The sequence below is a fragment of the Xyrauchen texanus genome, chromosome 8 (genome assembly GCF_025860055.1).
Source record: "Xyrauchen texanus isolate HMW12.3.18 chromosome 8, RBS_HiC_50CHRs, whole genome shotgun sequence".
Classification (NCBI taxonomy): domain Eukaryota; kingdom Metazoa; phylum Chordata; class Actinopteri; order Cypriniformes; family Catostomidae; genus Xyrauchen; species Xyrauchen texanus.
Window position 1 is genome coordinate 10,126,104 of NC_068283.1, and position 27,458 is coordinate 10,153,561.

Sequence of the window (27,458 nt, forward strand, 5' to 3'; positions counted from 1 at the left end):
TCTAGCCCTTATCACGGCGCTACCAAACAAAGGCCGATCATGTCAGCGGTGTGGAAATTCTTCAAAGTTTCTGATAAGGACATCACATTTGCGATCTGCAGTGTTTGTTCAGCAGAACTTTCAAGATATATATATATATATACAGAGTACAGCAAGAGATTCTACAGGAAATAAAATGTTTTTTTTTTCTTAAATAGGTATAAAAAAAATAAATTAAAAAAAAGTAAATTTCGGTTTCGGTTTTCGGCCAAGTGCATCCTGGATTTTCAGTTTCGGTTTCGGCCCAGAATTTTAATTTTGGTGCATCCCTAGTATCAACTAGGGCATTCTATTTGCTGTTGCCACCTGCTTTATTCACAGGCAGAGTTCAAAAGGAGATGGTAGTGGTAGTGGTGGGAAGTTTATAGTTTGTAGTGAATTGGTTTGTTCTAACCTTTCACAGGTTCTAAACTTTCATAGAAATAAGAAATTATTCACAGGTTTCCCAGCGCAACTTGAGAGTGAGGACATAAGAGAGTGCGCTCAATACACATGCTCGTCTCTGCACTCGATTGCTGTCAGCTCGCACATGCACGTCAATGTGTTATTAAAGTAACAACAGTTCAGTCATGACAACTCTCTGAAAGATTAACATGTAAATGTGGTTATGAAATACTGATAGGACATTGGTCTTGGTGGACTAGATCTGCTACTCTGCTATTGCTGCTGCAGAGGATGTATAGAGACATGCTGCTGCTAGAAAATACACACATACCGAGTTAGCACGTGGACATGCTGCTGCTGCACATTTTACCCCAAAATATATTTTGGTTTTGATGCAAATGCTTAGCATCTGCAAACAGTCGAATGCTAGCCTTACAAAGTAAACTTCATTTGACTGTGCATGCAAACACAAGCAATGGCACATGCACGCTAAGACTGCTATGAGACACTGGCGTAGTTTAGACCCATAAAGAGATTTTTCTATTACTTCACACTCTAGTTATACAAATGCAGGTATCTACTGACATCGTCAACACAGGCTCTTGACATGCATATCCACTGCTGTTGTCTTTACCTTTGTTTCCTGTTGTTCCTCTGCGATTACATCTTTTTGTAGCACAGAGGGTTCAGAGTGTGAATGTAAGAAAAGTGTTAGAAATAATTAGTCGCACACGCTCAATTCTCGAGCACTCGCTGATGACGAAATTTGCATCATGCATATTTTATGCATGCATACGTCTAGAGTTCGCGTCTGAACTAAGTATACTTTAGGCTTTATAAAAATGCAAGACATTATATACAGTGCATCTGGAAAGTATTCACAGCGCTTCACTTTTTCCACATTTTGTTATGTTACAGCCTTATTACAAAATTGATTAAATTAATTATTTTTCTCAAAATTCTACAAACAAAACCCCATAATGACAAGGTGAAAGAAGATTGTTTGAAATCTTTGCAAATGTATTAAAAATTGTAAAAAAAAAAATAATAAATCACATGTACATAAGTATTCAAAGCCTTTGCTCAATCTTTGTTGAAGCACCTTTGGCACCAATTACAGCCTCAGGTCTTTTTGTGTATGATGCTTCTTGCTTGGCACACCTATTTTTGGGCAGTTTCTCCCATTCTTCTTTGCAGGACCTCCCAAGCCCCATCAGGTTGGATGGGGAGCATTGGTGCACAACCATTTTCAGATCTCTCCAGAGATGTTCAATCGGCTTCAAATCTGGGCTCTGGCTGGGCCACTCAAGGACAATCACAGAGTTGTCCCATAGCCACTCCTTTGTTATCTTGGCTGTGTGCTTAGGGTCATTGTCCTGTTGGAAGATGAACCTTCGCCCCAGTCTGAGGTCTAGAGCGCTCTGGAGCAGGTTTTCATCAAGGATGTCTCTGTACATTGCTGCATTCATCTTTCCCTCAATCCTGACTAGTCTCCCAGTTCCTACTGTTGAAAAAAATCCCCACCGCATGATGCTGCCACCACCATGCTTCATTGTAGGGATGGTATTGGCCAGGTGATGAGCGGTGCCTGGTTTCCTCCAGACATGAAGCTTGCCATTCAGGCCAAAGAGTTCAATCTTTGTTTCAGACGATTTTGTTTCTCGTGGTCTGAAAGTCCTTCAGGTGCCTTTTGGTAAACTCCAGGCAGGCTGTCATGTGCCTTTTACTGAGGAATGGCTTCCGTCTGGCCACTCTACCATACCAGGCCTGATTGGTGGAGTGCTGCAGAGATGGTTGTTCTTCTGGAAGGTTCTCCTTTCTCCACACAGAAATGCTGGAGCTCTGTCAGAGTGAACATTGGGTTCTTGGCCACCTCCCTGACTAAGGCACATCTCCCCCGATCGCTCATTGGGACCTTCAGTGCTGCAGAAATGTTTCTGTACCCTTCCCCAGGTCTGTGCCTTTATACAATCCTGTCTCTGAGGTCTACAGACAATTCCTTGGACTTCATGACTTGGTGTGTGCTCTGACATGCACTGTTAACTGTGGGACCTTATATAGCCAGGTGTGTGCCTTTCCAAATCATGTCCAATCAACTAAATTTACCAATCACATTGTAAAAACATCTCAAGGATGATCAGTGGATGCACCTGAGCTCAATTTTGAGTATCATGGCAAAGGCTGTGAATACTTATGTACATTTTTCGTCTTTTATTTTTTATAAATTTGCAAAGATTTCAAACAAACTTCTTTCATGTTGTCATTATGGGGTATTGTTTGTAGAATTTTGAGGAAAATAATGAATTTAATCCATTTTGGAATAAGACTGTAACATAACAAAATGTGAAAAAAGTGAAGCGATGTGAATACTTTCTGGATGCACAGTATCACCCACGCCAACATGCGCATTGAGCTGGCCCAACGTATCTTTCATTTGTAAAGTACTGCAGGCTATTTACTTTTCTGGATTACCAAAAAATAGGCATTAACACATGGTAACTCAAAAATAAATAATTTTTCATTGACTTTCTAGCAAAAAATAACTATATTATGATATACTACATACATGGCCAACAGTATGAGGACACCTGAACACCACACTCATCTGTGTTGAACATTTAATTTCAAACCCATTGGCATGAATAGGGAGTTGGCCCTTTCTTTGCTGCTATAACAGCATCCACTCTTCTAATGCACCTGTTAGTAATTATAGTTCGGCAATTCATATTTTTTCTTTAACACGTAAAAATGTGAGTAACGTGTGTACATATTTGTATTTTTGAGAAAATAACGTTTATGCATGGTTTTTTGAAAAAACTAAAATTTTAATGATCATGATGATATTGTGGTGATTCACACATGAGGAGACAAAAGACCCCTCCCCTGGGCTTATCAATGAGGAATGTGACAGAAAGAGAATGAATGTGAGGAGACTTAATGATCAAAATCCAGTTTTAAGTTAAAATAAGTAATCTGACTATACATTTTCTTTACATAAAGACTTTACTTAATTTTAGACCTACACTACCATTTAAACGTTTTAGAAGAAGTCTCTTCTGCTCACCAAGACTGCATTTATTTGATCCAAAATACAGTAAAAACATTGTGTGAACTCATACAATTTAAAAGAACAGTTTTCTATTTGAATATATTGTAAAATGCAATTTGTGAACAAAGCAGAATTTTCAGCATCATTACTGCCGTCTCCAGTGTCACATGATCCTTCAGAAATCATTATAATATGCTGATTTTCTAATACGGGCATATTTAAAGTGCATTTTACTCATTTACACCTGAACACATATTTGCAAGCACAAGCATTGTTGATAATGAGGCAGCATAAACACTAGATAAAATATATTCTAAACATTAATATATTATTATATCATATTACATATCATACAGCATACAATTTAAATGCCTGCTTTAACCAAAACTGTATTTAAATGTAACTAAAACTTGCTTATTAGGAGTCAATTTTATAATGTCAATACTCAGAATCCTGGCTGCCAAGTCTGGAAACAGCCCCACTAGTTAAAATATGTACATGTTTATATAAAATAACATGTCAACTAATGAAAACTAAATGACTTATTCGTCCGAAATTGTATCCTCGGCTGGATCAAGTCTCTCTTCAAAATACAAATGTTCATCAGAATCCCGCTCTTCTTCTGAGGAAAATGTTAACTCTTCCTTACTAGCCAAGAGTTTTCTCACTTGTGTATCATTACAAATGCGCAGTAAAGTGAATTAATTGTTTATATCAAACCTCACAGTCGGGGGCGTGTACATTTGTCATGATCGTCTCAGCACATTAGCGTATGAATGGCACGCTCTGCTGGTGGGTGTGATCACATTAGCTATACTTAGATGAACCAAAAAAAACTGTGGATGGCTTTGTTTCATACAGATTGCATTGCAGGAGAATATTTGTTTTAAATTTGAATTGTTTTATTTAAAAGTAGACATTTTAAGCTTTCTTTATACATGTTTCATGTTTGTGTGATAAGTATTCACAGAGTTTCAGTTCATTTTTGTGACATGTTTCAGAAATATACTTGTGAACACAGAGACTGCTGAAAGCTCACCCTTTTTATTTTCTTTATTTTACAAAAGCACAAGGATTTGTTGTTACTGTGAGTGTACACAAATAAAAGTAGACCCTTTATAGTCTCTAATGATGTCTTACACTTATCTGTATGCCCCAAAATGACGGAGTATTTTAAGTTGTTTCTGCTGTAATGACGAAAATATCCAGCAGGACGCGCCAGTGTGTCCGTCGACCCCAGAGCGTTAACCAATGTTTTTCCCCACTTTCTGTGGCTAACACTGACATATCTACATTTTCAAGAAGGTACTCGCTTGACTCAACTGCACATACTCGCACAGAAACTGATTGTGTGAAGCAGTGCACGCTTATTAATTGCGTGCAACCCACCCCCCAGGCATTATAAACACATGAGCAGGATTTACTGTACAGAGAATGAAGACTTAACCCGCAAGCGGGAGAGTGATGTGGGCAAGCTGCTGTATCTCTTTGCATCATGTGAAAATGCTCACTGACTTTCATCTGAACCCATTTCAAAAGTCAAATGGCCCACTTGAGAGCCAGCGTGTGTGCGATAGAGACTGAAGGACCTGGATGTTTAGGGAGCAGCAGCCAGAGAAAATAATAGTTGTGAGATTTTAAAGTAAAGCAAATTTTACTTTTGCATTCAATATGTTTTATACTGTATCTGAATGTATAGTGTATAATAATGAATTGGCAATGTACACTTACGTTTTTCTTGCCTATAAAGCTTGATATGAATGAAAGTCCACTGGAAAAGGCCAGAAGATTTTGCCAAAATTGTAATTACAAATGTCCACTGATTTTATGGCATGTATACCTATATTTGAGTCAAAGATTAATACCTGTAAAAATGTGTTTAACTCTATATTCAAAAAACAAAACAAAACTATATTTTAACAATTAAATGAATAATTAAAATAAATGATGACTAACCAATTTCTCAAACGTAAATATATTTATGATGATCATTGTAATGTATCATGTACCATAATTTAATCACGATTAATTGCGAGTAATCACAGAACAATTAGCAAGATTCACAGCCCTAAAAATAAATATAGGATTAAAAGTGATACATTTAATATAAGAATATGTTCATATCACTCACCCCTACAGATTGATTTTTATTTCAAAGTGCCATTAGATTTTGATCACAACAAACAACGGAAATAATCCAGAGATTTCCCCCGTCTCATAAGCTATTTTATCAAGGTCGATGCTAGACAAGGAGCTTAAAGAGGAATAATGGGGTGGCAGGGGAAGTCTGTGAAGTGGGAGACACAGCGGAGAAGTCAATGAAAGATTTGTCCTGTAAAACTGAAGGCTGTTATTTGTATGATAATACAGAGCAGAGTACCAGCGCTGAGCACTCTGCCGCTTTAGACGAATGGCTCTGCTGGTGAAGCATGTCCTGCAAAAAAGGTGCGACTAAACATGATGGACGGAGAGAGTGTGTGAATGTGTTTGTGTGTTAGTGGCACAAAAAGTGAGGGAGATTGAGGCAACACATTCCTCTGAGGCCAGTGATGTTGATTTTATCATTTTGTAAGTGATTGGATGGTGTTTCTGCAGGGGCACGACTTCTGAGTAAATCAAAGATAAAGACCGACATTCATGCTTTCTCTCTCTCGCTCTTAATGCCTGGAGCTTTATTTTAAAACCAGTTCAAAGCAAAAAGCCAGACTGCTCCTTTCACTGTGAAAACTGTAGCATCAACCCACACCAGCGCTGAAAAGCAACAGCTGGTCATGTGGTATTTGTGACTCATGGATTATTGTCAGCTAACTGAAATGCTCTTTGTTTAAGCAGACTGGTAAGGCAGTTTAATTTGTGCATCCTATCATGTGCTCGACACCGCAAGGTGCATACACTAGAGGGACAGCTCACAGAGATATTATTGTCTGGTTATTTTCTTACTTCCTAGGGTGAAATGTCTGTGGTACTGCTAGCACAGACCAGCAGTTCGGTTCAAACACAAAAAAACTCTCTTCCAAAACCTAGTGAGCTGCTGCGTATTGTACTTGTACCTTTAAGGGTAGCACCCTAACTGAATTAGAACCTCATCAGTGACCAGTTTGGAAGGCTCTACAAAGGCAAGCATTCCTTTACACGAGATGCACAGGAGACTCGACTCATAATTCATTGTTGAGTTTGGCCAGAGTTTAGCTGGAAACGCAGCACTTAGGAATTAGAACACCTAATATGTTGGGTATAGAAAAGGAAGTCCCGTCTGAATGCTGAAAGACATTGCATGTCAGTTAACTCAAGAACGCACATGTGCATTAGCTGTACCAGCCGGAATAGATTTTTTATTTTTTACGTGATCTGTGCTTAAGAGGCACCATTTACGAGACCATGATTGTTTTATGCCACTTGCATCGATAGAAAATAGCTGCACGAAAGCATTCCCAAATGGCCGCCGAGTGGAATGACTTGCCTTGAAAGGGAATATGATTTGGCGTTAGCATGTTGCTAAGCTAACGACACGATTCTATAAAAATGCTAAACACACAAATATTGGATAAAATGGTTCAATTAACTATTTTAATGATATTTTTTATCATATAAGCCAACAAAATAATCTAAATTGACCCTGTTTTCTTTTTAAATATATAAAATATATGTTTTTAAATACATGTCCGTGATGTATAAAAGTTGTGTCCACACAAAATGGGCATCATACGGAGGGAATGCACTTTTAATGACAGTGAGGATTTCATTTAGCTTTTATCCAGAAGAAAGAGACAAGAAACTTATTTTAATCATTACAAAAATAAATCCATACCTTGTCTGCAGGGTCTGACTTTTGTGTATGCAAAGTTTTAGTATCAAATCTATCCAAAGTTTTTATTTCCACATTTCATTGCAATACACAATATTTTCAGTGAGTCCACTGTATATGGACGGGTGGGCGAAATGTCCGGTTGACTAGCAGAAGTACGTTTGGTTGTTTTTTTGTGAGTAGCCGGTAACTGTTAGCTATCGTGTCATGCGGTTAGATACTTGCTTTTTAAGCACTGAACAATGTGTGCAGTTAGTGGCTGTCCCAATAGTCGAACTAAACTAAAGTCTCGGCTAAATCTGCAATGTGATGATCAGAAACCACACGCAAAAGCACAGTGCTCCTGTCCCAGATGCTTCTCCGCCCATCGGCTATATACAGAAAAATTGGCTTCAGACAGTCTCTGCATAATTTGTTTGTGTGCTCTTTTGATTTTTTACAAGAAGTCAACAGTGTACTTATCTTATCCACTTTTGTCTTTGCAACGATACACAATGTTTAGAATGTATGTCCAAGTAAATGTTTTTATTTGTATTACATGTTTTTTTCTCTCTGAATGGTACATACAGCCTGATTTCCCACACAAGAACAATAAAGTCGATCAACAGGATCAGTCATTCTGTCAAGAGAAAAGCATTTAATGTAGTTTTAAGATAAAGAGATTATGTAAAATATGTATACTTAAAATTATAAAACTGAAATGTGCCTACTACGCAGTCATCTCCCGCAAATCATTGTATTTTATGCAAACAATAACAGCAGCATTACCATATCATCTCTGAGCCCTTAAATACATAAGTATCCTGCTTTAGGAACCTCTCCTGTCTTTGCCTGGAATCACTATTCTCTTTCATGATATGGCAAAAAGAAAAAAGAAAAAAATCCTTTTGTGTTTGTGCTAAGGAAGAAAGAAAGTCAGACGGTCTACTATCCTTTAGACGTTTGGTTTATGATGTTGACATTTATAATAAAATATTATCTGAATAACTCACTGCTGTTTAGCACAAAATCGCTCAGTATTACTTGTGCAAAGCAGGTTTGAGCTGTATTAACATGAATACATATCACAATTTCTATTTTGTTGCATATATATTTACTGCCCTTGATTTATTTATGATGCAGTACCAAAATCTGTATGTGTTTAAATATACTTTTAAATACTGTATGTTTCATGATTATTTACAGTATGTACCACATTTCAATGGAAATTTAATGTATCACTATTGACAATTATGCGCTAGGCAAAATACGTTTAAAGACATCAACTTTCGGTACTTCTGTTTACAAATTTGATTACCGCTTTTCAGGGATGGATTACTGACCGGGCCAATGGGGCCATAGGTTGTGCGATCCAGTTTGGCGATCCCCCTACTCGAAAACCCATCAACAATGAAAACTAAATCCAAGGTAAAAAATTTTGGGAGATTGCCCTTGAAGATGATTGTTCTCGGGGCCTTTGCAAGCCATAATCTCTTGGATTGGATCAATACAGGTAAATGTTATACTATGCGACTACACATTACTTTACAGAGCTTACAACCTATTAGCTAAGTCTTACCTTAAGAACAAATAGTTCAACAAAATTAAGAACAGGGTTCGTTACCAACTATCTAGTAGTTATTAAGCCCTAGTGTGAACGTTATGTCCCAATTTAAGAAAGATCTAACAAATGGCTGGTGCAACCCTACCCAGGAGCCCTGTTATATGTGAAACGCTCAAGCTTAATAATATGACCTCTTTAAAGAAGCCATGCAATTAAATCAGACCTCCAGATACTATCAATTGCATGGGTTTTGTCTAAGCAACCATGATGACAATGAGATGACACTGTCTGGCATTGAGCGTCGGCTCACTTCTTGTGTCTCCTGCTGCACAGGACCACATTCTGAGCTCTGGCAATGATGGCAACTAGCATCCTGCACTATACAGAGAACAAATGTGGTTTTAGTCATGTATTCTGTTAATTACTGCTGGGAATCCATACAAGTCATTAAAGCAAAAGTCTTGTTTATCGTTTGAAATTAAATAATTGATTCAGTCTTTATTTTAATCGGACATGCTTTCGGTTTTACCAACATGATTTAGAGGAAATTACTGATGCAATTTCTGGTACTATCAAAGCTTTTCCAAAGCTCAGATGATGGCTTTCGAGCTTTGAATGTTGGGGGTGGGAGTTTTTCAGGGTTAAGGGGTTGAGGAGGTGATGGGGTCTTGCTTTTTGTAAAGAGGCACTCCAGTAAACAGCACAAACACTGAGAGGCAAATGCACTAAATAGTCATAGCACTATAGTGTTTGGTATTTCAGCACAAAACCCCACGCATAGTTCACAAACCACCCTCAATTTAGCTTAAACAGATGCTAAATACAACAAAAATGGCTCTACACCATTAGTATTTTGGCTAAATTAAGCCAGTGTCATTTTTTTCTTCAAATGAGACTAACTATTGTCTAGTTAGTCTCTAGATATGAGACTAGCTGTATGTTAGCACTGGTTCACCGCAGGGGTGTATCTTGAGCCCCCTATTGTTCACATTGTATACTCATGACCTTGAAGCATCCAATGCTAATAATGTGATAATCAAATATGCAGATGATACAACAATCATTGGGCTGATCAGTTTAAACGATGAATCTCATTATCGTAAGGAGCTGGAGAAGGTTGTTCAATGGAGTAAGGAAAACAACTTGCTTTTGAACACTTCAAAAACGTGTGAACTTGTTATTGATTTTGGTCACAATAGGAATCAGGTGCCTATTACTATCGATGATTCAAATGTGCAGATTATTGAGAAATGTACATTTTTGTGTGTGACTCTCTCTCATGATTTGAACTGGAGCTCTAATTCAACTAACATTGCTAAGAAAGCGAGACAGCGCCTTTTCTTTTTACGTAGGCTTCGAGAGTTCACCCAAAATATTAAGATTCTTCAGAATTTTTACTACTCTGTAATTGAGAGTGTTCTAACTAGTTGTATTACTGTGTGGTTTGGTAATCTCACCTTGAAAGAGAAGAAGGCTTTGAACAAAGTGGTTCGTTCAGCCAGCGGGACTATTGGCTGCACTTTGCCGCTTCTGGAGGTTACATATAAAGCTAGACTTTTGGATCGAGCTTTAAAAATTGTTAATGATGATTCAGGCCATCCTGCAAGGGCCTTTTTCGAGATGCTTCCCTCAGGGAGAAGGTATCACTCTGTCAAATGTTCTACTGATCGTCATTTAAACAGTTTCTTTCCCCAAGCTGTGATCACTTTAAACAAAGAACTTTAAATCAGGCACTTTAAATCAATGTATGGATTTTATTGTACGGTGTTTTACTATTGAGTTTTATGTGGCATTTGCTTGTCTGTTTTATGTTATGTCCTTTTATGTGTTGACGTTGCACCTTGAGCTTCTTGCACATTTTCTTTTTCCAATGTGGTTTTATACTGCAAATGGCTAATAAAGTGAATCTGAATCTTAATCTGAATCTGAACTATAGAATTCACTATTGGCTATTTTTGCTTTGCTAATTTTGTGCAATTATTGGCTGCAGAAAGCCATCCATCCATCCATCCATCTTCAACCACTTATCCGAAGTCGGGTCGCGGGGGCAGCTGCTCCAGCAGGGGGCCCCAAACTTCCCTATCCCGAGCCACATTAACCAGCTCTGACTGGGCGACCCCGAGGCGTTCCCAGGCCAGTGTGGAGATGTAATCTCTCCACCTAGTCCTGGGTCTTCCCCGAGGCCTCCTCCCAGCTGGACGTGCCTGAAACACCTCCCTAGGGAGGCGGCCAGGGGGCATCCTTACCAGATGCCCAAACCACCTCAACTGACTCCTTTCAACGCAAAGGAGCAGCGGCTCTACTCCGAGCTCCTCACGGATGACTGAGCTCCTCACCCTATCTCTAAGGGAGAAGCCCGCCACCCTTCTGAGGAAGCCCATTTCGGCCGCTTGTACTCGCGACCTAGTTCTTTCGGTCATGACCCAACCTTCATGACCATAGGTGAGGGTAGGAACAAAAATTGACCGGTAGATCGAGAGCTTTGCCTTTCGGCTCAGCTCTCTTTTCGTGACAACGGTGCGATAGAGCGAGTGCAATACCGCCCCTGCTGCCCCGACTCTCCGGCCAACCTCCCGCTCCATTGTCCCCTCACTCGTGAACAAGACCCCGAGGTACTTGAACTCCTTCACTTGGGGCAAAACTTCATTCCCTACCTGGAGTACGCACTCCATCGGTTTCCTGCTGAGAACCATGGCCTCAGATTTAGAGGTGCTAATCCTCATCCCAGCTGCTTCACACTCGACTGCCAAGCGATCCAGTGAGAGCTGAAGGTCACGGACCGATGATGACATGAAGACAACATCATCTGCAAAAAGCAGCGATGAGATCCCCAGCCCACCGAACCGCACACCTTCCCCACCCCGACTACTCCTCGATATCCTGTCCATGAATATCACAAACAGGATTGGTGACCATGAAGCGCAGCCTTGGCGGAGACCAACCCCCACATGGAATGAACTCGACTTTGTGCCGAGGACCCGGACACAGCCCTCGCTTTGGACGTACAGGGATTGGATCGCCCTAAGAAGGGACCCCCCCACCCCGTACTCCCGCAGCACCTCCCACAGTCTCTCCCAGGGGACCCGGTCATACGCCTTCTCCAGATCCACAAAACACATGTAGACCGGATGGGCATACTCCCAGGCCCCCTCCAGGATCCTTGCGAGAGTAAAGATCTGGTCCGTCGTTCCACGGCCAGGACGAAAACCGCATTGTTCCTCTTCAATCTGAGGTTCAACAATCGGCCGAAACCTCCTCTCCAGCACCTTGGAGTAAACTTTACCAGGGAGGCTGAGAAGTGTGATACCCCTGTAGTTGGCACACACTCTCTGATCCCCCTTTTTGAAGAGGGGAACCACCACCCCGTTCTGCCACTCCTTAGGCACTGTCCCAGATTTCCACGCAATGTTGAAGAGGCGTGTCATCCATGACACCCCCTCCACATTCAGAGCTTTCAGCATTTCTGGTCGGATCTCATCAATCCCCGGGGCTTTGCCACTGCGGAGTTGTTTGACTACCTCAGTGACCTCCCCCAGGGAAATAGAATCTGATCCCCCATCATCCTCCGGCTCTGCCTCTACCATAGAGGGCGTGTTGGGATTTAGGAGTTCTTCAAAGTGTTCCTTCCACCGCCCAATAACCTCCTCGGTTGAGGTCAACAGCGTCCCATCTTTGCTGTATACAGCTTGAATGGTTCCCCGTTTCCCCTCCTAAGGTGGCGGACGGTTTTCCAGAAGCACTTTGGTGCGGACCGAAAGTCCTTCTCCATGGCTTCTCCGAACTTTTCCCACACCCACTGCTTTGCCTCCCTCACGGCCGAGGCCGCAGCCCTTCGGGCCTGTCGGTACCTTGCAACTGCCTCTGGAGACCTCCGGGACAACAAATCCCAGAAGGCCTCTTTCTTCAGTCGGACGGCTTCCCTGACCACCAGTGTCCACCACGGTGTTCGAGGGTTACCACCCCTTGCGGCACCTAAAACCTTGAGGCCGCAGCTCTCCACCGCGGCTTCGGCAATGGAAGCTTTGAACATTGCCCACTCCGGTTCAATGTCCCCAACCTCCACAGGGATGCCTGAAAAGCTCCGCCGGAGGTGTGAGTTGAAGATCTCGCGGACAGGGACCTCCTCCAAACGTTCCCAGTTCACCCGCACTACTCGCTTGGGCTTCCCAGGTCTGTCCAGAGTCTTTCCCCACCCCCTGACCCAACTCACCACCAGATGGTGATCGGTTGACAGCTCTGCCCCTCTCTTTACCCGAGTGTCCAAAACATATGGCCTCAGATCCGACGACACGATTACAAAATCGATCATCGACCTTCGGCCTAGGGTGCTCTGGTACCACGTACACTAATGAGCATCCTTATGTTCGAACATGGTGTTTGTTATAGATAATCCATGACTAGCACAGAAATCCAATAACAAACATCCACTTGAGTTCAGATCAGGGAGGCCGTTCCTCCCAATCACGCCTTTCCAGGTGTCCCTGTCATTTCCCACGTGTGCGTTGAAGTCACCCAGCATCACTATGGAGTCCCCTACTGGGGCCCTATTCAGGACTCCATTCAGGGTCTCCAAGAAGGCCGAATACTCTGAACTGCTGTTCGGTGCATATGCACAGACAACAGTCAGAGTTTTCCCCCCCCCACAACCCGTAGGCGTAGGGAGGCGACCCTCTCGTCCACCGGGGTAAACTCCAACGTAGTGGCGCTCAGCCGGGGACTCGTGAGTATCCCCACACCCGCCTGTCGCCTCACACCCTGGGAAACTCCAGAGAAGAATAGAGTCCATCCCCTATCCAGGAGTACGGATCCAGAGCCAAAACTGTGCGTTGATGTAAGCCCCACCAGATCCAACTGGTAACGCTCCACCTCCCTCACTAGTTCCGGCTCCTTCCCCCCCAGTGAGGTGACATTCCACGTCCCCAGAGCAAGCCTTTGCTGCCCAGGTCTGGTCCGTCGAGGCCCACGGCCTTCACTGCCGCCCATATGGCAGCGCACCCGACTCCTGCGGTTCCTCCAATGGGTGGTGGGCCCAAGGGATGTAGAGGGGGGTTCCACGTTGCTTCTTCGGGCTGTGCCCGGCCGGGCTCCGTGACAAGCCCGGCCACCAGGCGCCGCCGACGAGCCCTCCATCTGGGCCTGGCTCCAGACAGGGGCCCCGGGCTTCCTCCGGGCAGGGTAACTCCTCCTCTTGCCGTTTTATCCATGAGTCATTTTGAACCATTCTTAGTCTGGCCCCTCACCTGAGACCACTTTGCCTTGGGAGACCCTACCAGGAGCACATGGCTCCAGACAACACAACCCTCAGGATCATAAGGGCACACAAACCTCTCCACCACGATAAGGTGCTGGTTCCCGGAGAGGGCTGCACTCGCAGCCCTCTCTGGGAACCAGATAAAATTCCATGGCTGCAGAAAGTGTGCAGAATAAAATTCCATGGCTGCAGAAAGCCATGGAATTTTATTTTAAAGAGATGTTGGTGTATATTTTTAGACGATCAATCGCATTGTGCAGAAGCTCAAATGATAGAGTGTTGCACTTGCACGGGGTATGAATCCTGGACTGCACACAAGTCGACAAGTGATCTAAAAGTGTCATGGAAGCAAAACAAATTGACGCGATTGCTTCAGCAAAAATGTCAGGAGAAACAGTCGCCACAGTCACATAATTTTCACGAGATCGTGTTGGTACTTTCTGATTAACACTTTTTATTGATTCTCACAAAAGAAACAGAACAAAGCTAAACATATCTTGTATATGCAGAATCAACTTTTAACCCCCCATTATTCCCTTTCCCCGTCCCAATCCCCAACCCCACCCGACCCCCAACAAATATCCCTGTGGTCAAAGCCTGAGCCACACACACATAAATAAACAAACAAACAAACAAATAAAAAATCCAGGGTTTCAGGATTTCAAATATTGCACACTTCGGCTCTAAACAGCAGATTTAAGTGTCTAAATCACAATGTTGGAGCAATACTTTGCAGTCCCAGCATAGTATGCCCTATCAAAGTCGTCAGCTGCATCCTCCATAACCTAGCACTCAAAACCTGCAAGATAGCATGAAAAATGGTGGCATACAAACTGCATCAAGCACAGATTGTTTTGGTCATGTTTGTGCATTTAACAATTTGCACAATTCCATTAGTAAATCGGTAATAAAACAACACAGACAGCGTGTCAAGAATGCAGGAAAAGTGGATGGGGGAAACAGGTAAAAGTTCAAAGGACAAGGGTGTTCAGCAAGAATCAAGAAGACATAAGTGGCTGTCGGAGTGTTGTGGCATGTATATGCGTAGGCTTGCGAGTGTGTTTTCCATGGTATGCAGCAGAGACTTGCGTGGGTTGGAGGCTGAATCCTAAGTGTGAGATTAATAGAAGTGAGAGGTGTGAGACATGTAGGACAAGCTCTGCAGAGTTGGACGCGGAATTAACCTGTCTGTCAATATTAATCAGTACTGGGTCTTCTCCCACACTTCATTCCCCAGAACTTAATTCCTCCAGCTCAAACCTCATCAACTCCATTCGCTCTGACACAATGTTTGCCTCATATAGCTATATGCTGCTCCCCAGTGTCTCACTCTCTTTACCTTCTGCCACTTTCAGTAAAGAGAAGCTAGCGTAACATGGTGGGATTACTCTGTTTCCTGTCGTTTTCCTCAAGCCCCCTCTAAAACTTCAGACACCCCCAAGACCAACGGTGAAACATGATCACAGGGGACCAACCCAAGTGAAATTACCAAGGAGGGGCATCCCTTGGGCCGACAAAGAGATTAACAATTGCCCACTCTAAAGTTAAAGATGACATGCTAATACCAAGTTCAGCTCCAATCTACCTGAATGGGAAAAGACAGAAATCTTCAAAAGAGTTGGTCAAACGGCTTGTTTAGCTATTTTTCCAGCTGGTAAAGCTATCGCAATATTTTAATCAATATGTAATTGGGTCTTTAAACAGTTAGACAGGACTTGCATTCCTTCATTTGATAACAAATTATTCCATTCATTTGAAAACGAGTCAACAGTCTCATCCTATAATGTCTCTGCTATCAGCCAGTGAAGATAATGCAATAGAAAGATGTGTGGTCTATTATATTGTGTTTGTATCATTTTGCAGCATCCAGTCTTTTATTTCTCATCGCATTCAATTTGAACTGCAAACTTATAATTCAGGTAGAATTTATTTTACTGTTGTTTTGTAGATTCAGCAGCATTGAAGCGGCACTGCTGATTAGCGTTGCAGAAACCGTTGTCACGTCGTCTGCAACCTGACAGATAGTGGCAGCACACAGAGACAAACATCATGCCTATATAAACAGAGAGGGATCGTAGGGAGTTTTGTCTACGGAGGGATCTCCAGTGATGAGGCTACACAGCTTCACACACACACACAATAGCATGTGCTGCTGCCAGACTCCAAGTGCTCTCTACTGAGTTTAATTGACAAACACAGGTTTTGTTGCCTGTTAAAAGGAATAGTTGACCCAAAATGAAAACTTATTTTTTCTCACTTATGTCGTTCAAAACATGCATGATGTTATTTTTGTCCATGGAACACAAAAGGCACATTTTTAAAGATTATTTAGCACCATAAAATGACAGTTTATAGTGACCACGACTGTCAAACTCCAAAAAGGACAAAGAAACCCCATCCAAGCAGTCCAAACGATTTGTGCTATGTCCCAAGACATACAGTAGTTTTGTGTGAGGAAAGCAAAATTGTGTTAGTTATTTATTAATGTCAGTGAATCTCGCATTCCTGGTGACGAAACATCATTGAGCATGTTTACAAGTACACCAATACACTAAGGCTATGTTCAGACTGCAGGCAAATCAGATCTTTTTCAGGCAGACTGTCCGCACTATTAATTGCAAGTGATCGAATCAGATTTGCGCGTTCAGACATAACCAACCTATCTGCATGGGTTGCTTTGGTAATGATGTAGGCGTACCCACATGACGATGCTTTCAAAACAGATGCGGGAAAAATGGAGGTGCATCATCTCGCTCTCCAAATAAGCGCCCTGTCCAGTCATGGTGCAGAACTGTCCAGTCGCGGAGGAGACTGGTAAATATTGTGATGTTTCATGCTGCAGTCACCGATTTTTGACATCATCGTTGTGTGTGTCCCGTTAAGATTGTTGCAAAAGACCATTTGAAATCCGAATTGAGCAGCCAGAGCGTCCAGACTGAGACACATCTGAAAAATCTGATTTCAATCGCATTTGAAATCAGATTCTGAAAAATCCAATTTCATGTGGTTTTTTTGCTGTCCAGACTATCAAAAGCTCATCTGGATACAATCTGGATATACAAAAAAATTAAATTTTTGGTGGCAGCCTGAACAAGGCCTAATAATCAGCTTATTCAAATAAACCGCCAATGCAAGACAACCACCTTTACATGATGTTTGAAATCACTGGATTATTCTCGGCTTTTGACGACAAAGAGAAAACAGGCATGTGCACAACACTTAAGCACACTGTATAAGCCAGTAAGAACACTGGTAAATGTGTTTAACAGGGTAACTACAGGTTTGAAGGAATGATATATAAGACTTTTTAAGACTAATGAAGGCTAAATAAAAGAAAAATGTAAGACCACTTTTGTAATGAACATATAATGAAATGGCTACAAAACACATACAATTATTAATTAGCAGGTCATTAGAAAACAACTAAGGCTCCTTGTATGTCTGTTCTTGGCAAATTCCTTTAACAAATACTTTCACAGGTAGTTAGAGGGCAGTTCGTTCAAAAATGAAATTTCTGTTATCATTACTCAACCTCAAGCCTTTTCTTTCTTCTTTTCCATGAAACAAAGTTCATTCACCAATAATTGTCAGTGAAAGTGAATTCCACTGAAAAAAGAAAGCCATACAGGTTTGAAACAACATGAATGTGAGACAGTGATGACAGAATTTTCATTTTTGGGTGAAGTAGTGCAAGTCAGTACTCATTTAATGTTGAAAAATGTATAATGTTAAGGGATGAAATCATGAAAAAGAACACCTTGATGCATTATCATTTGTTATGTACATAAAAAAAACAGATCATATCTATTTACAATTTGAGTATACTGTATATATACACCGATCAGACACAACATTAAAACTACCTGCCTAATATTGTGTAGGTCCCCCTCATGCCGCCAAATCAGCGTCAATATTACAGAGCGATTATCTGAGTTACTGTAGACTTGGTCAGTTCAAACCAGTTCAACCATCAGAATGGGGAAAAATATAATCTCAGTGATTTGGACCAAGGCATAATTTTTGGTGCCAGATGGACTGGTTTAGTTATTTCTGTAACTGCTGATCTCCAGGAATTTTCACGCTTTTTCAGTTCTTCCCACAAATGTTCTATCAGATTAAGGTCAGGGCTTTGTGATGACCACAAAACATACATTGACTTTGTTGTCCTTAAGCCATTTTGCCACAACTTTGGAGGCATGCTTGTTACCGTTGTCCCTTTGGAAGGCCCATTTGTTACTGAGCTTTAACATCCTGGCTGATGTTTTGAGATGTTGCTTCAATGACTCCACAGAATTTTCCTTCCTTGTGATGCCATCTATTTTGTGATGCGCACCAGTCCCTCCTGCAGCAAAGCACCCCCACAACATGATGCTGCCACCCCATGCTTCATGCTTGGGATGGTGTTCTTCAGATTGCAAGCCTCACCCTTTTTCCTCCAAACATAATGATGGTCATTATGGCCAAACAGTTCAATTTTTGTTTCATCAGACCAAAGGACATTTCTCCAAAAAGTACCTTTGTCCCCATGTGTACTTGCAAACTGTACTCTGGCTTTTTTATGGTGGGTTTGGAGAATTGTCTTCTTCCTTGCTGAGCAGCCTTTCAGGTCATGTTGATATAGGACTTGTTTTACTGTGGATATAGATACTTGTCTACCTGTTTCCTCCAGCATCTTCACAAGGTCCTTTGCTGTTGTTCTGGGATTGATTTGCACTTTGCGCACCAAACTACGTTCATCTCTAGGAGACAGCATGCATCTCCTTCCTGAGCGGTATGATGGCTGAGTGGTCCCATGGTGTTATACTTGTGTACTATTGTTTTTACAGATGAATGTGGTACCTTACGGCATTTGGAAATTACACCCAAAGATGAACCAGACTTGTGGATGTCCACAATTTTTTTTTCTGAGGTTTGGCTGATAATTTTAGATTTTTCCAAGATGTCAAGCAAAGAGGAACTGAGTTTGAAGGTAGGCCTTAAAATACATCCGTAGATACACCTCCAATTGACTCGAATTAGCATATCAGAAGCTAATTGTCTAAATGCTTGACATAATTTTCTGTAATTTTCCAAGCTGCTTAAAGGCACAGTTAACTTCGTGTATGTAAAATTCTGACCCACAATTTCTCATGTCATGCACAACGTTTAAGTCCTAAACGACTTGCCAGAACTATAGTTTTCTAATATGAAATCTGTGAAGTGGTTAAAAAATTAGTTTTAATGACTTCAACCCAAGTGTACTTCTGACTTCAACTGTATATATATATATATATATGTTGCAGCCTTATGCTAAAATGCTTTAAATTATTTTATAGATTTTTTTTCATATCAATCTACACTCATACCCATAAAGGAAGAGCAAAAAACAGATTCTTGATAACTTTGCTAAATAAAAGAAAAAAATGAAATATCACATTAACATAAGTATTCAGACCCTTTGCTATATGACACTTGAAATTTAGCTCAGGCACAGCCCATTTCTCTGGATCATCTTTGAGATGTTTCTACACTTTGATTGGAGTCCACCTGTGGCAAATTCTATTTATTGTACATGATTTGGAAATGCACACGCCTGTCTATATAAGGTCTCATAGCTGAAAATGCAAATAAGAGCAAAAACCAAGCCATGAGGTCAAAGGAACTGCCTGCAGAGCTCAGAGACAGGATTGTGTCGAGACACAGATCTGCAGAAGGCTACAAAAAAATAGTTCGGCTGCATTGAAGGTTCCCAAGAGCACAGTGGCCTCCATAATTCTTAAATGGAAAAAGGTTGGAACAACCAGGACTCATCCTTGAGCTGGCCACCTGGCCAAACTGAGCAATCAAGGTAGAAGGGGCTTGGTAAGAGAGGTGACCAGAACCCGATTGTCACTCTGGTTGAGCTCCAGAGATCACGTGTGGAGATGGGAGAAACTTTCAGAAGGACAACCATCACTGCAACACTCCACCAATTTGGGCTATATGGCCAGACGGAATACTCACCCAGTGCCAGACACATGAAAGCCCGAATGGAATTGCAAAAAAGCACCTATAGGACACTCAGACTGTGAGAAACAAGATTCTCCTGTCTGATGAAACAAAGATTGAACTGTTTGGCCTCAATTCCAAGGGTCATGTCTGGAGGAAACCAGGCATTGCTCATCACCTGCACAATACCATCCCATGGTATGGCAGAAAATCCCCAAATCCAGGTGTGCAAAGCTTGTCACATAATACTCAGAAAGACTTGAGGTTGTAATCGCTGCCAAAGGTGCATCAATTAAGCACTGAGTTAAGGGTCTGAATACTTATATCAATGCAGCATATCAGTTTTTTATTTATTTTTTTATTTGTAAAGTTATCAAAAATCAGTTTTTTACTTTGTCATTATGGGGTATGCTTTTTAAAGCATTTTAGCATAAGGCTGCAAAATAACAAAATGTGAAACAAAGTAAAGGGTCTGAATACTTTATGAATGCACTGTGTATATACAGTATATACATTTCAGAACTTCTTAAACTACTTCAAAGAGTTCTCATCAAAAATGTGCATCAGTGATAGCTTTGCAGATCCTTGACATTCTAGCTGTCAGTTTGTCCAGATACTCAGGTGACATTTCACGCCACACTTCCTGTAGCACTTGCCATAGATGTGGCTGTCTTGTAGACCGTACAGCCTAGCTGATCCCACAAAAGCTCAATGGGGTTAAGATTCATAACACTCTTTTCCAATTACAGTATATATATATATATATATATATATATATATATATATATATATATATATATATATATATATATATATACATACAGTTGAATACAAAATTATTAGCCCCTATGAAATATTTAGTTATTTTTCGAATAATTCCCAAGTGCTGTTTAATGGAGCAAAGATATTTTTCAACATACCATTTCTAAACATAATAGTTTATTTAGGTAACTTAGAGTGTTTATAATGCAAATAGAAACAAAATTATAACCAAGAATACAAAAAATCTACATGTCAAAATGATTAGCCCTCTGATGTATATAGTCCATAGTGTATCCCTTTTGCTTCATAACAGCCTTTAGTCGTTTGTTGCAGTTATCAACAAGTTTTCGGCTTTTCTCCTGAGGAGTCGCAGCCCATTCCTCCTTAGCAAATCTCTCAAGCTCCTCCAGATTTGTTGGTCTCCTGGCATGGACTCTAGTCTTCAGTGTGGCCCACAGATTTTCTATGGGATTCAAGTCTGGGCTTTGTTCAGGCCAGTCAAGGACGTTCACTTTGCTTGTTTGGAGGTAGTTCTTCACCAGAAGTGAGGTATGCTTTGGGTCGTTATCATGCTGGAATGTCGAAATGTCGACCCAAACTAAGTTTTGTGGCAGATTGGAGATAGGTTGTCTTTCAAAATCTTCTAGTAGTCTTCCTTTTTCATGATTCCTTCGACCTCGATGAGATTTCCAGTTCCAGACACACCGAAACATCCCCACAGCATTATACTCCCACACCATGTTTCACTGTGGGAACAGTGTTCTGTGGGTTGAGCGCCTCTCCCTTCTTTCTCCAAACATAGGCAAAATCTCTATGGCCAAAGAGCTCTAATTTTGTCTCATCTGACCAAAGGACATGTTTCCAGTATGCATAATTTTTCTCTAGGTTGTCCTTGGAAAACTTCAGTCTAGCTTGGAGGTGTCTCTTCTTCAGAAGTGGAGTTTTTCTTGGTCTGCAACCTCGCAGTCCATTCCTGTGCAGAGCACTAGTGAATGTCTTCGTTGAGACATAAATCTCAGACTTGGCAATATATATAAATTATACTATATTAAAGATAGATTATAGTTCACATTATGCATACTAAAATTATAATATTGGTATTACTACATTGTTATTATTATTTATGTATATTATTGCCTATTAATATTGACTGATTCACATGGAAGAGAAAATACATGGAGACATCAGATGGAGCTCCAGTGAGATGGGTTATGTAACAGGTGTTTCTGTAGGCCTACGGCTAGTATGGTCTAACATGTTTAAATAGAACAGCTCTTATTCGCTAGTCCCGCTGCTCATTGATGGTCTCAGTGAAGTTTGTCCACTGGCACTTGGCAAGTGAAGGTATTCAATGCTTTAATCACATCATTACGTTTAATTCAGACTTCAAATAATGATTGCTCACATTCATTGTGGCAATTCTTTGGCTGGGTAAGCAAACATTTAATAAAGCACATTTTTAAGATGAAAACTTCTGCACTGAAAAATAATAGTAACACATACACACACACTGGCTTTTTATATTACAAACGCACCATGAAGCTGCAGCTCTCTGGTATATTGAGCGGGTCTGAATGGATTTCTTCCGCGCCAGTGGACACATAACGTTAGTTAGCCGTAAATCTAGATGCAAGATGAAAGTAATGTTCAGGAGTGTTCATGTCAAGGGGATGAACGGAAGACTACTCTTGGATTTGCAGTGGACGTGCAAGTACGTTTTTTTTTCTCCCCTATTCTCCCCAATTTGGAATACCCAATTCCCAATGTGCTCTAGGTCCTCATGGTGGCATAGCGACTCTCAGTTACCTCCATGTCTGAGACAGCCAATCCGTGGAACTTATCACGTGGCTTGTTGAGCGTGTTACTGCGGAGACCTAGCACATGTGGAGGCTTCACGCTATTCTCTGCGGCAAGCACAACTCACTACGTGCCCCACCGAGAGCGAGAACCACATTATAGCGACCACAAGAAGGTTAACCCAAAGTGGCTCTACCCTCCCTAGCAACCAGGCAAATTGGTTGCTTAGGAAGCCTGACTGGAGTCACTCAGCATGCCCTGGATTCTAACTCGTGACTCCAGGTGTGGTAGTCAGCATCTTTACTCGATGAGCTACCCAGGCCCCCGTGCAAGTGTTTTAATTATGTGATGATTGCATTATAATACAAAACAAGTGATTTTCATGACGTTCGGTTTTGTTAACGGTTCTTGAACGTTTATTCTTTTGGTGATGCGAAGAGAAAACTGGACTAAAATACAGTGTTTCCTGAATTAATATTAAGCGCCACAGCAACACTTCTACTGAATCTACAATGCGAAACTAAAAATAAAGCACTACCAGTAGACCGAATCCCAAACAAATTACTCTTTTTTCCTTTGAATTTACCGCACTAGACATAACAAGCGACAGTGTAATCAGATTCTAAAACAAATGACTCTTTTGAGCTGCTTCTTTTTAGTAAATCAATAACAGTTGTCAGATTCCCAAATGTACAACTCTATGAGTTTTTTGGGTTTTTGTGAATAAAAAGGGACTCCTTTGGAGCTGACTGAATTAATAGACTAACTCCAAGTAAGCCAAGAACTGTTAATGTTCTATCAGAATCAGAATGAGCTTTATTACCAGGTATGCTTACACATACAAGGAATTTGTCTTGGTGACAGAAGCTTCCAGTGCACAAACACAGCAACAAGACAGAGATAATAATAATTAAAAATAATAAGAAAATAAAGTATTTATAGAACACAGTACACAATAAGACTATATATATATATATATATATATATATATATATATATATATATATATATATATATATATATACAGTACACACACACACACACACACACACACACACACATATACATATACTGTATATACATACACATACATAGTGCAAATTTAAATACAAATCTGTTATATACAGTATAAGAGAATGTAATTTCAGAAGAGGTTGGATGTGATGGATAAATTATTAAAAGACTAGACTGAGTATTGCACATAATTATTGCTCAATGGGGCAGTTTTAACTGTTCATGAGATGGATAGCCTGAAGGAAAAAAAATTTCCTGTGCCTGATGGTTCTGGTGCTCAGTGCTCTGTAGTCCTTTTTAGTCTTCATATGTCCTATTTTGTAGCTGAACAAAACCAGACAGTTAAGTGCAGAGGACATACTAGATGATTGCTGAGTAGAACTGGATTAGCAGCACCTGTGTCAGGTTGAACTTCCCCAACAGGCATAGGAAGTACAACCTAGTTTCACAAAGGAGTCAGTGTGGGTGTCCCACTTCAGGTCCTGTGAGATGGTAGTGACCCACTGCTGCCATAGTGATGTTCAAAATGTTGAGCAGGGTCAAAGTTGGGGTGTTCCTCCTGAAGTCTACAATAATCTCCACTGTTTTAAGTGTTTAGCTTGAGGTTGTTTTGACTGCACCAGACAGTCTGTACAACCTCCCTTCTGTATGCAGACTCATCTTGGATGAGGCCGATGACAGTAGTGTTGTCTGCAGACTTCAGGAGATTGACAGAGGGGTCCTTGGCAGTGCAGTCATTTGTGTGCAGGGAGAAGAGTAGTGGGGAGAGCACACATCCCTGGGGGGGCACCAGTGCTCATCGTACATGTGCTGAAAGTGAATTCCCCAGTCTCACTAGCTGCTGCCTGTCCATCAGAAAGCTGGTGATCCACTGGCAGATAGATGTGTGAACAGAGAGTTGGACTAATTTAGTCTGGAGTATAGCTGGGATGATGCCGAACTGAAGTCCACAAAAAGGATTCTTGCATATATCCCCGGTCTGTCCAGATGTTGCAGGATATGATGCAATCCCACGTTGACTACATCCTCCACAGACCTGTTTGCTTGAAAAGCAAATTGAACGGGATTTAGAAAGGGTCCAGTGATGTTCTTCAGGTGGGCCAACACCAGTCGCTTAAATGACTTCATGACCACAGACGTCAGGGCGATGGGTCTATAGTCATTAATTTATGTGTACTTAAGGCTCATGAGACTCAGAGTTACTTACTGTTCATTCATATGACAACATGTAGTTGTAATAAGTGAATAATCTAAAAAATATATATATAAATGGACTATCTGGCATTGAAGTATTTCATAAATAAATAAGGCAGCTCACTTTTAAACATGCATACAGTATTGTTTAGTTTGAGCTTGAAACACAGACATTTTAAAATAAGAGTCCCTGATGTATTTTGGGCTTGTTTAACGAATCTATAGGGTTATGCACCAAATCGTAATTTTTGTCTTGCACAATAAACCGCATCTGGGATTTTATTCTGTTTGGGCTTTTGTAGCGTCTATGTCTGTGCTCGCCACAGTAACATGAAGATATTTAGTCATGTTTTTTTTTAAATGATCTGCCTTTTAAGTTAGGGTTTGTTTTGGCAAACATGCATTCAGGTCTGGCTCTGTTCTGGTATGGAATGAACACTTTTCAGAAGCCAATCCATTCATAATGGATCAAATCAATCCCACCCCACAAATACATCACATTAGAGAAGTGAAATGGGCTATGAAAGGGGAATCACACTGGCTTTAATGCCCACATTCTGTTTACAATGGCACCAAGTAATTTGCCAACTTGGACTTTGCCCTTTTTGAGGTCTTTCTGTTTGATTTAGAGCCAGAGGAGCCAGACATCCTTGTATGAGGTACCCAGGGAGACACATTGAACAGGTTAATGTTTCACACACATACACATAAAATTGGATTGTAAGCTTTATTCAGCATGCTCACCGGGTTGTCTGTACAGGAAACAAGCTTCTCTACAAAACACATCCACTGGGAGAGTTTTATAAAAAATAAAAAATGTAAAAAAGTATGCAGTTTGCCACCTCCACACACTCTGATAAGCAAATAATATAATCGATCCCCAGTGGGCGAGAGTGATAAGATATGATTTCGGTAATGAGATCCCTCTGACACTGTCAATTGGAGGCTCTTTCATACAAGAAATTATCACCTGAGGTTGTTCCACCATTGACGAAGAAATATCCCCTACTTTTAACCCCTTTATGAATAAGCTCTCGCCAATTAGTGCATTTTAAACACCCACTCGGGAAGGCCACGGGCGAGTGAGAAAACGTTATCTTTCTAAAAACGTAATTGTTTTGGTCTTCATTCCTCAGTCCTAACCTAGCAAACGGAGTGTCAAGCATAAAATACAGATTTCCATTTTCCATTAGTCTCGCTCAAAAGAATATTTGATGTGAGTTCAAATTTAATCACAATATAACAATTACAATACAGTTAAATTGATATGATGAAAGAAATTGGTGGATAAATTATGCTTCAGATCTTCTACAATTGACAAATTATGCATAGTTTGCATATTGAACCCAATCCACCGAATTATAATATCAAAGGTGTACGAAATGAAAACAATTCTGGTAAGTAACATTTACTTTTTCATCATCATCTCGTCAACGCAGTTAATGCAAGCATGCATATCGTACAATATTTGTCAATTCATTCTTACTGCAGTATGAAAGTGAAAACGATCAAAGTATATAACCCGATTACGTGAAATAACAGTCTCAGAGTCTCAAAACCTAGTAAGCTGCCTATGTAGACAGTACTTTTGGGCATCACAAAATGCTCCCAAGATTTTGAGACAGCTAATAGCTACTAAGTCTCATACTAATGCTCATACTAACACTAATACCAATACTGATACTCATGCACATTTTAATGCGCATACAAGGACTGAATCAATAACTAGTAGGCTGCCTAACTAGACAGCATTTTCGGATATCGCAAGATGATCCTAGGGTTTAAGACACCTACAGGATATATGATACTGTACATATTTCTACTAATACTCTTAATAATATTGATACCAAAACTAATCCTAATTCTCATATTCACAATAATGCTCATAAATCCTAATGATTTACCTTCAAATACTATAGGCCTACTAATATTTACAATACACCTACAAAATAAACTAGTACTATTCTCCTGTTAATACTCATACTAATGATTATACTATTTCCCCCACTAATATCCATGCTAATAATCAACCTACAAATACTATACTAGTAATAAAATATAGTAATATAATATACCTGCAAAATATACTACTATTCTTCCTACTAATACTCTGACTACTATCACAAATACTCACTAATACTATTTATAGCACTAATATACATGCTTACAGTCAACCTACAAACACTATATTAGTATTACTAGTATAGTTTACTATAATAGTACATGAATGTTCTATACTAGTAGGCTATTTGTAATAATATATCAAATGATTCTATAACTACTAATACTACTCGTCCTACTAATACTCAGACTACTATCATGAATACTCACTAATGCTTATACTATTTATACCACTAATACACATGCTAATATTTCTATACTATTGCTAACAATGAATATTACTACACATGCATTGCAAATACTGCTACTCACACTAACACTAATTTAATCTTGCCCAGTGCATTCCTCACATATGCAGCTATTTAAACTGGGCGCATTTGTCATTAATAAAGCACAATATATAAACAGCAGGATGTGTGGATGAAGAGTCTAAGTTTCTCTACCTGTCGTCCGTCTGCCAGTCCCCAAGCAACAGGTCTCGGAACCGGTACCGTGGCGGCAGCGGCAGAACCTCCTTCTCCAGCTCCACCAT

At 40.6% G+C, this 27,458-nt stretch overlaps 1 protein-coding gene across 1 annotated transcript in view; it reads right to left on the bottom strand.

Moving 5' to 3' along the window:
- The window catches only part of LOC127647743 (potassium channel subfamily T member 2), a 149,895-nt gene extending 122,437 nt beyond the window's left edge, over positions 1-27,458 (bottom strand). The window contains exon 1 of the mRNA XM_052132186.1: positions 27,370-27,458. Coding sequence (XP_051988146.1) covers positions 27,370-27,458 — 89 coding nt within the window. The remainder of the gene's footprint in view (positions 1-27,369) is intronic.